We start from the raw sequence: 13513 nt of genomic DNA on the forward strand, positions 1-13513 counted from the left end.
ATACTGCATTCTGAAATGAGAAAAGGATTGCCAGCAAGATACACAGGGCAGCCAGAGGATTTGTGCAGATGCCCAGGCAGGTTCAGGATAGTATATGAAATAGAAATTTATTTCATATAGCTGGTGTCAGAGTTTTGACAAGGAGCTACATGCTAGACTGCATCCAGTGTATAGACAAGAGAAAACTAGGTATTACTGTCTCCCAAACAAAATTAATTCATACCTTCACAGGGGCAGAACAAAACAAGCAAGGCAGACCTCTGTATAGAGACTCTCTCCTGTGAGGAAAAGCAGTGAAAAATTAGCCATGCATGGGTATGGTATGGGAACTAGTTTTCACTTAGTTAACCTGGCCCAGAAGCTCCTACTTGCCTGTGCAGGGATCTTGGAATATCATGGTATTGTTAGATGCCAGAGAGGCAGTGCTTTAGCAGCTGTTCAGAAGAATGAAGAGCCTTGTGTGGCTCTTGAAGGTGCTTCCCTCTCCTTTCCTCTTCAGAACACCCACTGGAGACAATGCTTCCCTGTGACAGGGGCAACAGCCAGTCTCTGCAAGTGAACTCTGCCTCCTTCTGGGACAGAGATATAATGTTTAAATACAAAAGATGCCCCTAAAATGTCAACAGATGAAGAGAAAGAAAGATCAAGAAGAAGGTATGATTTTACTGAGTTAGGTTATTGGGACTGGTGTATGAAGTTTCTCTCACGTGGCACCTGGAAGCAGGTAAAAGAAACTGATAGGTGTCAAGTTTGGTGCTGCTAAAGACAAGGAACACACATTAACAAGCCTACTTGAAAAGAAGTTGCTTTTCAGGTCAGATATCTGAAACATCCTTTGTTTGGCCCACTGGAAGTAGGCAATGGAAGAAATACTGAAGGAATTGAAATAAGTCTTGCTTTGCTAACTGTTGTGAAGAGTAGTGGCAACCGGGACTCCTCAACAGAAGGCTGACTTAGCTAACTTTGTTCATTTCCTGCTCTCATAGGAAGACAGGTGGTAGGACAAAGAAAAGAGCTGTAATTAAACTCCACCCATCTTCAAAGGAAGGTGAAGATAAATCCATACAATTAGACAATATTTGTACAATTAGAAGCTGAACACTGAGTGATTAGTGATTCATGAATAATGAGCTAGTATCCACTCACAAACCTCAGTGAGGAAATCAACTTTGTGTTTGCTTTGTGACGGTGATCTTTCTCAAACCTCTATCTGTAACCAGAAAGGCATTTAGACACCTCATAAGAAAGTGCAGGAACGTAATTTCTTTTTTATAATTTCTGAGAAATGCCTTTGAAAAAATGTCCAGTGCCTTACTTTCATAATCATATGGCAATTTTATGTGGAGACTTTTTTGGGTTTTGGTGTTTCGGGTTTTTTGGAGTGTTTTGTAATTGCAGAGTATTAAGTTTACTGTCTGTATTAGGATCTCCAAAGGTTTTGTTTCTTTGAGCTCTTTTTGGAGACTTTGATAATAAAGTATGAATGTCCCTATCCAGTAAGAGAAAAGGCCCACTTCTTTCAGGAACCTGTCTTCACCAGCGGTTCCTGGGTGACGCCAAAGAGAAGAACAAACATCCTCAGGCAACACACTCTGTCTTTACACCCAATCTGTAATCATTACTCTATGGTTTCTTTTTCAAACTCATACAAAGAACACTCAGAACAAAACCCACAACCACCAATAGCTGAGGCCTGAAAAAGGGATTTTTAAGAAGTAAGAGATGGTGTATAAAGCTCTAATTAACCTTGTATGCCCTCCTAGCTGACCCTGGTAACAGCAGGTAGAGACCTCTTGAGATCCCTGAGGAATGTCCAGTGTGTGCCCCCACAAAGATACATGTGCCAACAGAAGAGGGATCTCCAGAACTCAAGCAAACAGGTTGTTTCCACTTCAGGGGAAGGATGTTGTCTGCGGTGGTTTAGCTACAGTGGCTCCTACCAGAGGGACAGTGGGCACACAAGAGTGAGTGTGCAGACACTGGAAGCTTGATACAGGGGGTACTGCATTAAAGCACTGACTAGGGACTCTGTTTTCTTTCATGTTTGCTTTACAAATTGCTGTTCATAAGCCCCTTCAAAGAATCCTCTTTGGAGCCACTTGTACTTTCTTCTCTCATATTTCCTGGAAGAGAAACACGAGAACAGAGCAACAAACCTTCTGACTTCTATTTGTTTTTAATCTTCTCCTTTATTACCCCTGGCATTGTTTTCTTGTTGTGCTTTCATGCATTTACCTAATTCTGGCAGTAAACTCTTGGCAGGAATGGTGTTTCCATAAATTTCACTGTATTTATTGAGCTACACGTGATTATCTGCAGAACAGATTATTATTATTATTATTATTATTATTATGATTGCAACAGCCAGGTCTCCAGGATTAACCAGTCAGAATGAGGAAAGTCAGCTGCTTTTTAAAAAATATATGTTCTTGACTAATATCAACTGCTTTCCGAGCTCTATAGTGAGGGAATGAGACTTGCAAGGAATTTCAAACTTCTAAAACATTCCCATCTCAGAGTTATGAATGGGCAAAGGGATAATTTCTAAAATGGGAAACCTGCTAAACTTTATCTGACTGGTAAGTCAGAATACTTTGTCTCATAATGAATTTTTGTTTGACTGAGGGAAATTTTCCATTTTAGCTCACTTAAGGGAGTTCTGGGTTGAGCGTTTTGTGAGTTGGCTTTTTTTAGCTTTCACTTTCTTTTCTGTGATTTCTGGTAATCCTCTGTTCTGTTTCAAAACAGGTGGGATTTCAAAAAATGGACAAGAGATTTCAATAGCACAAGCTCTCATGCTCCAGAGTTATTCGGAGCACTAGGAAAATTCCTGTTCTGTATGTCTTGGTTCTCTGCCTTTGAAATGGGCACAGTAATAGACTATCCCATCAGGGTGATGAGAGAATGAGTGACTTTGGTGTTGTGTGATCAGTCACTCTGTTGAGACGAGGTCTGAAGTTTTAAATTATCATGTAATCTACATATAGAGATCATTGTCATGGTTGTTTTTATCTTTATTTTTGTCTTATGTATATAATAGGTTGAGGGATCATAAATCAATAGGTTGATGGATCAAATTCCTGTGATGGAATATCATAAGGTGCTGTTTACTGATTTAGCAGAAAGGGATTGTTTACCTTTAATATTAATCACCGAGCCTAGGCAAAAATTTGAGTATGGGTTTCCTTAAAAAAGAGATGACATGATTGCAAGTGTTCTTTAAACCTAAGAACTGCATCATGCATTATGGAAAACACAGATTAGGAAACTAAACAAGTTTGATTTTGGTGTTAATGCTTTAATGGCTGGTTGCTTTAAGATTGCTGTAATAACACGTTACTTGTGGTTATGAGTAATAACTGTTATTTAAAATATTACAAAACTATTAATGAGTACTAAGCTTGCGTACACTAATTTTGAGATTGAAGCTTGCTACGTGAGGGTAGTGCTTGTGTAAATTTTGCACATAAATATAAAGCAACAGAGCTGAAGATTACTTGGAGAAAAGTGTTTTTCCAGTACTTTGATACTGCGAAGTGGGAGGTGCCAGACAATAGGTGTCAGCACGGGTTCAGCTATGCACAGCTTCACTGCAAACGGAGATTAAGGCAGCTGGTGTTAAGCACAAGTTTGCTGTGAACTCTGCTTTTAGCAAGCTGAAATGCCTGTAAAGAAGTGCTGAAACAGTGTTTGACAGTTGTTATAAAGTAGCTTTTCTAGGGTTTAGACTGGGAAACAGAATAAATGAGTCAGAAGAAAAAAGCTGGTAAAAATAATGTATGTATTGTATTCACTGTGAAATGTTTCCACAATACTTAAGGGAAGACTGTTTCTGAAAATTGTAATTTAATTAGGTTTTGTTGTTTCATGAATTATTCAGGGAGGTTCCTGAGAAGAAGACTTTGATATGGTGCTTTCCCAGGGATTGTAAAAAAATAATAAAAAAACCTAATCAAAACTAATTGAAACTGAAGAAGGAAAGCAAAATCACAAGAATCAGAATGGAGCAGACAGGATAAGGTACAGTGCTAGGAAACTTCCACAAGACTTTGGAACTCTGCTGTTTTGTGGTGGAATTTTAAACTAGGGCTAGAGGGTTTACATATCTTGTTCATGAAACCAATGCATGCCATATGCAGGGGCCTGTGGAGGAATCTGCAACACCTTTGGAAGAAAAAGCAGGAAGACTTCACGCAAAATATGTGGTTGTGTAATGGAGAAGCCAGAAGAAACCACCACCAGGGAAATGGAAGGCAAAAAGTCCTTGGTTTTCCTCTGTGTTTTACTGGCAACATGTACCTAGGAACCAGGATGTGAGGCTTAAGCCAGAAAAGGTAAGACCAAATGCTTTAAGAGCCCAGTGTAAACATTATGGTCTTAGCCCAGCACCTCAAAAGAGGTGCTGGATCAGAGTGCCAGTTCTCTAGAATTGCTTTTACGTGGACAAACACATACCTGTTTAAATTATGTCCTCCCAGGTAGAGGGTACTGTAGCTTTAAAACTGTGAGGAAAAGTAGTGAAATAATCTTGCAGTCAGTCTACCAGCAGATGTGCACATATCAAGGAGCTTTTTAAATAAGCAGGTGCCGTCATTAGAGACCTCTGTGTGGTGAATGCCAGGTGGATGGCTGTGCACAGAACAAGGGAAACAGCTTTTTCTTGTCAATATTTGTGAGGAATAGCTGGGAGAACAACCCCCCCCCCCGCTCCAAAGTTTGCATTGCATTGCAAAATCCTGTGAATTCCCTGCTAGCAGCCGTGTCAGTGGTGCACGGCGAGTGCCCCAAGCCTGGCAGGGTAACCTAAAGGGAATGCAGCTGAATTGTGAGCCACTGCTATATAAAAGGGGGCGAGTCACTCTGCTCGTTCCTGCTGCCTTTCTGTCATTAGGGCTGCAGAAGCACCAACCAAACGCAACTGGCACGCCCCTTCATTGCCTCTTATATAATATGGGGTTTCACAGGGCACTGATGTAGAAATAAAGTCAAACATTGTTGAGGCAGACTCATATTACTTGTGGTGTGGCTGGTGCTCACTCCGCTGTGGGGTGTAGGGCTGCTCTCACAAGGGTGGTCTGCGGCCCTGTTTGAGTGAAATTTGGAAGGTGTGCAGGATGGCTCCAAACAAGGCAGGGGATGAACTTGTTTTCTTTGTGAATGGTAAAAAGGTAAGGAAGATCCCAGCTTTCTGTCCAGCTTGCTCCTGGATTGTGGCTTGATTACTTACTTTTCTAGTTTTCTTTTTCCTCCTCTGAAGTTTTCTGATACGAACACAAATTCCATGGCTTTTAGATATCAAATTGCGAAGACTACATATTGCTTTGCTAAGTGGCTTTTTCTTTTCTTTGACTTTACCTTGTGAATTATTCTGAGAGTAACTCAATTACATAATGTTTCTTTTAGAATTTAGATTTGTTGGCAATAATTTACTACAGTTCTGAGGTAACTACTTATAAATAAGTGTGCACTGCTTAATACAGGCATTTCTACTAGAAATAATTTCAGTAATTACAACAGATCTGGAAAATTTAATTCAAATCTAAGCATCCATATAAAATTCATATGTTCAGTAAGTAATTCTGACATCTGGTTTTTGAAAGGGATTTAGAAAAATGGTTATTCCATTTCTATTTAAGAAGCTAGAAAACTCTTCAGAATCAAAGCCCTTTAACTGATACTGATTCCTGACAATAGCCTAAGAAGTGACTGTGTCTCACAGGAGGCTGGGGTGCTCATTGCACGTGATGGACACATTTGGACAGTTTGTCCCAGAGCCCCCTTTCCTCACTTTGGACTTTGCCTGGCTATCAGTGCAGCCTTGCCTCTTCAAAAGCTTGTAACAAGTCAAAGCTGACTCTTTCTTTGACCAGTGGCTACCAAGTTAATTCTGTTTCTGAGCTCAGCTCAGAGCTAATATTGCCCTACCACCTTCCCCTTGCCTAGATACTTGGACAAGGAAACTTGTGCCAAAGCAGCTTCCTGCTGGGAAACCTGGGGAGAGGAGAGAGTTGCATAGCCACCTGCGTTGAGCCGAGTGTTTGCAAACCTTCCCTGTGCTTAGGGGTAAACCATGCTGCACTAAGTTTGTGCTAGACAATTAATTTTTTAATCCCTTGAGGGATCATACAATACTCTCGGTTAAAAAGCTCTGTGCCATGCCTTACAGACTGGCACAGAATTACTATCCATTTTGCTTTTGTTGGTCTTTCATTCTGGTTTAATCAAGTGTAAATGTGGATGAGAGTGTGGCTACAATTAGGGGTTTTAGTTGTGAATTTGGATCCCAAACTGGATTGGAATTAGAACTTTCCAAGGTCCTAGTGGATTTGATATCAATGCTTTATTTTATTGAAGTATCAACAGTTTACTGAAGAATGAAGTTTATCTAGTATGCAGTAAAAGTTAGTCATAGATCTGTTGAATGTAATACTGGTGTAGAGCCCAGGCTTGGTTCTGAGGTTTTACAGAGAAAGGTAACAACTGAAGCTTTGCTCACACAGATTAGCAGTGGTTCATATGGGTTAATTGACGTATCAGCTGTTCATTGTTTCTGGAGGGAGATGAAAACTTGAAGGTCCAAGTTAATTGTAACTAGATAATTGCATCTGGTAATTGAAATCATGGCACAGAGTGGTCTGTGAATTTTATGTGATGAATTTTCTGCTATGGTGGGCACCGGTGGTGCACCATTAACTTGTTGTCTTCTTGCTCTGTGAAGTTTTGGTGAGATTCCTCCTTTGTGAACCTCAGTTTGTAGAGGGTGAACTTGGAGCTCTTTGGATCTTGCAGTAGGAGGTTCCCACAAATGTGTTGGGCAATGCAGACCCTGATACAGCCGAGTGTCCTGTCTTGTTTGGGTTTTTTTCTGGTGTGCCCTAATGAAAGAGAATTGTAGTGCTGGTGCCAGATCAGCTAAGGTTCAAAACCAATATGCTACTCATGGCAGGTATGAAGAGTTTATAAACAAATTCCTACATGCAGTTACAAGTGGTGCTTCAGCACTGGCTGGTGCTCAGGTATTACAAGAGCACTGCTCTGTGTAAACTGGTAGAAAAGTCCTTCTTCCTGGAGAAAACTTTTGGCTAACACATGAAAATGTCCATTAGTCAAAGCCCAGGGCTGGCCCTATGGGCCTCTCTTTTATGCACGTGGGGTGAGGCAGAGGAAGAGAGAAAGAGGAGCCTAGGCCCTGAAGGCCATCAGCAGAAAACAACCTGTTCATTTAGGATCTTCTGTCTGTCCTTGCTGTGTCCTGCAGATAATGAACCTGCTGTGAGTGACGCTGGCCTTGGTGCATTTCAGCAATTTTTATGGAACTGCTGTTTCTGTTTACAAAAGCCATCTCTCAGAGATGACTGTGTGCATGTGTAAAGGGGTTTATCACAGTGTGATCTTGGCAGCTTGGCTAAAAAGAACCACCAAGGGACGATTAATATTACCAACGGTACCAACTCATTTAAATGTCAAAGCTCTCTCAGCATCCTTTCCTACTGCCTCATGGATCAGGCAGTGCTAGTGAAGGAGCAGGTTTCACTTGCTCTACCTAGAGCCTCCAGTGGCTTTGTTTTTCTATTCCCTTTTTTGAGTGTGTTGCTAAAGTGGCTGAAGTTACAACCCCCCCACCAAATGCAGGTTTAAGAGAGAGAATTGAACTCGTAGGGCAATCTCATCTGTGGCAATTTGTTGGGACATTGCTGCACGTGAAAGGTTATGTGATGGAAAGAGTGGTGGGAAGTGCCTGGGCAATTCTGGAATAGCAGGTAGCAAGAGGGGAAGTGGAGAGGCAGGCATTCATATCTTCCCTCTGGTGACCAGTGGCAGGACCTGAGGAAACAGCATGAAGCTACATCAGGGGAGGTTTAGGTTGGATATTAGGGAAAAGTTTTTCACCCAGAGGGTGGCTGGGTACTGGAACAGGCTCCCCAGGGCAGTGGTCACAGCACCAGCCTGACAGAGTTCAGGAAATATTTGGACTTTCACACCATGCTTTCAGGCACATGGTGTGACCCTTGGGCTGTTCTGTGCAGGGCCAGGAGCTGAGCTTTGATGGTTTTAGTGGGTCCCTTCCAAGTCAGTATACTCTGTGATTCTAAGTTAGGATATGGCTCTATCCATCTGGGGCCCTGACGAAATATTCCAGTTGATTCACTGCAAAGAATGTGGCAGTGTGGCCAGTGGGAAAGGTTACTGCTGTGTGAATTCATGGCCGCTTGACCTTGCTAATGAGCTGCTGATATTCTGTCACTGTACAAAACCATGTGATAAGAGGTGGTTTGTAAGATAGGGACATGGACTGCAGCAAATTTTTCTCTCTTGCATTAGCCCAGTCTGCACTGTTGTCAAGAAAACATCTCCTTGGAACAGCTGAGCATACTTCACATTCAGGACTTTTTATTTTAACCACCTGTTTCCTTCACTGGGCATAAAGCTTGGCACACTACTAACTCAAAGTTATCTTAATAGTCTGCCTAGACTAGAATGCAAATCAGCATGCTCAATTGAAAGCTAATAGTGGCAATCTTTTTTCCCTCGGCTGACAAGTCTGTCTCATGCGTATGTAGCATGTAATTTTAGTTTAAGCATGTGGAGTGAATATTTCTATTTCTATTCTGAATGCTGAGGGAGGATCTATGCTAGAAGCCACAGCAGACCTCTTACCTCTTCCAAAGTCTGTAGATGTTTGATTGCAGATGGGACCAGTAAAAGACAGGATTTTTTGAGCTTTGGGACCCTCTGGGTTCTACATAAACAGTGACTTACGAGCTTTCAGTGTGCTGGTTTAAAGCAGAACAAAATGTTCTCATGACCAATAGCAGATTTACATTGTGTGGTTATATTCAGTTTGTTCATCTGTGTTCTAATCCTTTTTCCTAGTAAATGCATTTGAAATCTTTCATTGACTTCAGGAATAACACATTCACAGATTTTAAGGTCCTAGGGGACCTTTACATGCAACTGGTCTGACTTGCTGTGTGACAGTCTGGTTAAAACCTTTCACTTTCTCTTCTTGCAACTTGTTGAGTGACTGGGGACTAGTGATTGAATGGGAGCTTGTCCTTCAGGAAAGCATCTGCTTCTCATTTATAGGCCCCAACTGATGGAAAGCTTAGCATGTTGTTTGGTAAACTAGGAAAGTTTGTTTTCTCTTTCTTTCTGTTCCTCTATTTACCTCGTTCAGCTACTGTTCCTTTAAATGGAAAAATCTCTAACTTTCTGGGAATAATAATTAAAATATGATGCTTATGTTGTAAGGGCAATGTTATCTTAATTATTGAAAGGTGGGTAGAGAAGCCAGAAAACAAAATATTTATTGAGATTGAAGTTTTGTACATGAAATTACAGGGAAGTGAGCTCAACATCTCTCTGGACAAGTCCATGGGCTCTAAAGGTGTAAAGTACTGCTCCAGAGCCTCTTCTGTATGGTACTTAACAGCACAAAGAGCTGCAGGGCCAGGCTGGGCTCCCTGCTGAGGTGGATCTGAGTATTTAAGGATCAGTAGGCAAATAGACACGTAGTACAAACACAGCACTACAGAGCAAATTTGTTGAGAGTCATTTGACTGTCTGTGCCATCCTAACATTTTCAACAATGTTTCTTTCTGCATTTGATTAATAATTAAGCTACCAAATGCAGTAAAATCCAGTTTTGAATCTCAAAATGTGGCTGTCAATCCAATATACCTGTAATATGACATTTGATTTAAAAAAAACAAAACAAAACAAAATACCAAATACTAAAACCCAGTAACTTACCAAAAAGGAAACATTTCTTTAACTGCGGTATCTAAGTTGTCTGATCCTACAACCACAGAAGGCAATGGGTGGATTTCAGTTTCCTTCTGTACAAGGACACTGGGGGAGGTGAGCAAGAACTGTGATATTGAGCTGTGAATCACATTGTACTGGGCATCAGACAAGACATGTTATCCTCACCCACAGGGTTTTAAAATATTTTAAGAACAAATCACAGCAGGGGATTGCAACAAACCACTGGAGGAATGATAAGTTGGAGGACAAACCAGCATCAACGACAACGAGCAAAAGGCAAGAACAGCAAAAAATTCTTACTCTGTGCCCAGCAAGGGAGACTCATCAATAAGCATCCTCCCACCAGGGATCTGAAGTGAAGAGAAATGGCTTCTTGATCTCTGATGTGTGAGATTTGTGTTAATCCAGAATGTTCTCCAAATTCTTACCCATTATCTCCCTCTGATCCCTAGTCTCTGCCAGAACTGCAGATACACAGCTCCAGTGGAGTAGTTTGAAGTGACTGAAGTAGCAATCCTGGGCTGTTGGCTTGAAAAGTGTAAGGGTGTGCATTGTTTGGGATGTGGTGGGAGACACTTTCTGATTAAGTTGAGCAAAGCTTTGACTTTGGGACTTGACACATTTTTACTTTACTGAAAGTGCATGGAAATGAGTGGTTAAATGAAAAATTAAGGACTAGGCCTGTCTTTTATTTCCTACTTCCTAAAAAGAAGCCCGTGGGCCAAACTTTTAATTGCTTGGTTTGACTACATAAAAGAGCGCTTCTTGGACTCTTTCAAGAAAACCTCTTGAGGCGTTTTCTTTGATATAAGCACAGAATAGTCTTTAACTGTTCTGAAGTTTTTTTCTCTTTGCCTGGCTATCTTGGAAGTTGCTTTGGAAGGGTTTGCAATGGCCATTGGCACAGACGTGAGGAAGAAACTCAGTGTGACAGTGACAGTGGGAATTGCTGGGAAAGGCTCTGTGCTTGTGGAATGGCTCTGAAAGGCCATTTGTCCACTCGCAGTCACAGGGATGTTTGGAATTTCCTACTCATGTCTGCCTGTTTGCCAAACTGCTGCAGAGGGATGTATGGGCTTACTCTGAACCAGATGGTCATGGAAGAGCCACTGCATGCTTTTATTTGTTTCTATGCATCCAGGAGGTGAGGGAACAGGGGCACTCTGCTCTGAATAGCAGCAATGAATGCTGCATGATCTACAGTATGACATTCCCAAACTAGAATGGACTCTTTTTTTCCAGTAGATCATCCCCAGTGCAGGAATGAGATGTACAAAAAGTGACCAGTTGGGTTTTGTAGCAGCAATTTTATCAGTTAGTTCTAACAAGGTGAACTCAAACAGGAAGTATGAACCTTGTCTTATTAAAATGCCCTAGGGTGTATCACCGTGTTCCGCAGCCGTAGGGACGAGGAGAGAAGATCCAGCAGCAGGAATTGTGCAACCAGATTGATTTATTTAATTATTTTACAAACTCTTTTATAGACTTCTTTCTTCATAGTCTAATTGGACAAAGGATCAGCCACCCCTTGGGGTGATTGGCTAAAATCCTAAAACATCCATTGTCAAAATATTTTTCTACTATACCATAAACAAGTCTTTTCAAGGTTGCAGGTGGCTTGGGTGTTTACATAACTCTACTACCTCTTCTGTGAGAGAGAAAAGTCTCTCACAGACTTAGAAAATAGCAAGAAAATCCTTGCTAGCAGCATTTTTGTATCGATGTTGTCTCTTTAGAATAACCCTGTCACGTGTCAAGAGGATAAAACTGAAGCAGTACAGAGGTTATGAATGTTTCTTATCAATAAAAAAAATTAAAAAATGCTTGTACAAATGACCCCTGTTTCAATTTGCCCTTCAAACTGGGAGTGATTAATTTAAATAAACTGTAACTATTGTACGAATAAGATCCAGGAACATGATTACATTCTGGCACACAGTGAATTTGGAAAAGTTTCTTGACACTTTATTAATAACAGAAGAAGGGGAAGACAAGCCCTGTGACCATTTGGAGGCGAGGGCAGAACTTTGGTTTCTGACCACTGAGCAGAGGTTGAAGTAAAATCTCTAATGGTTATTTTATGTCTAATGAATAACTACTCATTTTGTTGTTTACTAATAGTAGGTGGGAGCTGCCTCAAAATGTGCAGCAAAGCTTTCTCCTTGCTTGGAATTTCATATTCCTGCATTTGGGATGGCTACTAATATAATACAGATTGATTTAATGTTGCAAAGAAAGGAGTAACTTCAAAGAGAATTGGTTCTTGCTGTCCATCCTGCAGCGCCCATGTTGTCACATTACAGTTTCCACTGTTGGGTATTTTTCTCTGCAAAGCCTGTTACTGATGCCCTTTCTGTCATTCTGTTTATCTGCTCATTTTCTCTGCCCCTTCTAATAGTAAGAAGAAAGGACAGAGTTCAGTTATTCAGGGGTTAGAAAAGATAAGACACCATTTGGGACATGTCAGGAACCCAAGATTTGAGTACAAAACACAGTTTTTTCTCTGCTCACTACTAATTCTGTTTGCTATTTTTGGTGAAGGGTTGTTTTAGATTTGCCTCAGTGTGCCATGACTGCAAAACTCTGATGTATATAATGCATATACTTTCCTCTGACACAATAAATTCAAGGAAACATTGTGTCTGGATACATGACCAACGTTGCTGAAACTATCAGTGATTTTGCTCCCTGCCTTGGAAAAGAAGTTGCAGAAAGACCAAACTTTCCCCTTTCAACTCACTTATCTGTGTTGTAAAACATTTCATGTTTAACAATATCTTTTCCTTCTTGCAGGTGGTGGAAAAAGATGTGGACCCAGAAACGACCCTGCTAACTTATCTACGAAGAAAATGTATCCAGTGTCAGAAGAAACTGCAAAAGGCTTTAAATGCCTACAGCATTTCATAATTGTTTACTGTTCTGTCACTTGAGTACTGGGCAGAGTTTTTGAACAGAGTGTAAGAGGGAGTGCTTTGCATTGTCTGGTATTTCTTGCTGGCAAAGATTACAGCTGCTATTCCAGCTTCAACGATAACAAATTTTAAATAATATACTTAAAATGATTTATTAACACTTCAGAGGAAAAAAATTTAATTTCTCAGAAATATAATATGATGGAAAGGAAGCAATAATGAGATGGCAATAAAACTGAAGGAAATTTAAGTTTGTTCCGCACAAACCGTAAAGAATTTTCTGGCCAGAACATCACAGCCTCTTGAGATCCTGTTTGTATCATCCAATGATTTGGATGTTACTGGCTAGCTAGTATCCCATAACTTGATAATTCTGTGCTGTTTATCAGATGGCCCAGGGAGGCAGGCTCAGGGGCAGGGGTTCCCCCCACTTACCGTGGGCCTGTTTACATAAGCAGATACAAGCGGTCACGTTTCAGCCCTGTTTGAAACCGAGCAACACGTGAGTCAGTACAGCTTCAGGAGCTGGGTAGCTATTACTGTGATGGCCAGGCTGGCTGTACCAGGTCTGCTTCCGTAGGTAGTGTCATTCCCTGTTTTCTGAGTTTTTGTCTGGCCACCTGGGTGTGTACATGTGCCAAACTGTTCACAGCTGTGCTGGTGTATCCCTACCATGCTGCTGCATTCCATTTGTCTGGGAGCTGAAGGAAGTGCAGGGATATGAATCACACTCCTCTTTGAGGTTTCCAGCAGAACTATCAACAGCCCTATATATCTGATTTACCACAGATGGACAAAGGTCAAGAGGAAATGTAAGTGGCAGGACTCTTGTG

The 13513-nt window shown here is 41.1% G+C and overlaps 1 protein-coding gene and 1 long non-coding RNA gene across 2 annotated transcripts in view; both read left to right on the forward strand.

Moving 5' to 3' along the window:
* The first annotated feature begins 3629 nt into the window (after positions 1-3629).
* On the forward strand, positions 3630-4328 carry LOC109143793. Its single transcript, XR_002044153.3, has 3 exons — positions 3630-3777; positions 3881-4020; positions 4140-4328. It is a non-coding gene; the product is annotated as an uncharacterized LOC109143793 (long non-coding RNA).
* Positions 4329-4872: 544 nt separating this feature from the next.
* XDH (xanthine dehydrogenase) overlaps positions 4873-13513 on the forward strand; it is a 48529-nt gene continuing 39888 nt past the window's right edge. The window contains exons 1-2 of the mRNA XM_010393502.4: positions 4873-5168; positions 12562-12619. Of these exons, the coding sequence (XP_010391804.4) occupies positions 5115-5168; positions 12562-12619 (112 nt within the window). The 5' untranslated portion in view covers positions 4873-5114. The remainder of the gene's footprint in view (positions 5169-12561; positions 12620-13513) is intronic.

This window comes from Corvus cornix, chromosome 3 (genome assembly GCF_000738735.6).
Source record: "Corvus cornix cornix isolate S_Up_H32 chromosome 3, ASM73873v5, whole genome shotgun sequence".
Classification (NCBI taxonomy): domain Eukaryota; kingdom Metazoa; phylum Chordata; class Aves; order Passeriformes; family Corvidae; genus Corvus; species Corvus cornix.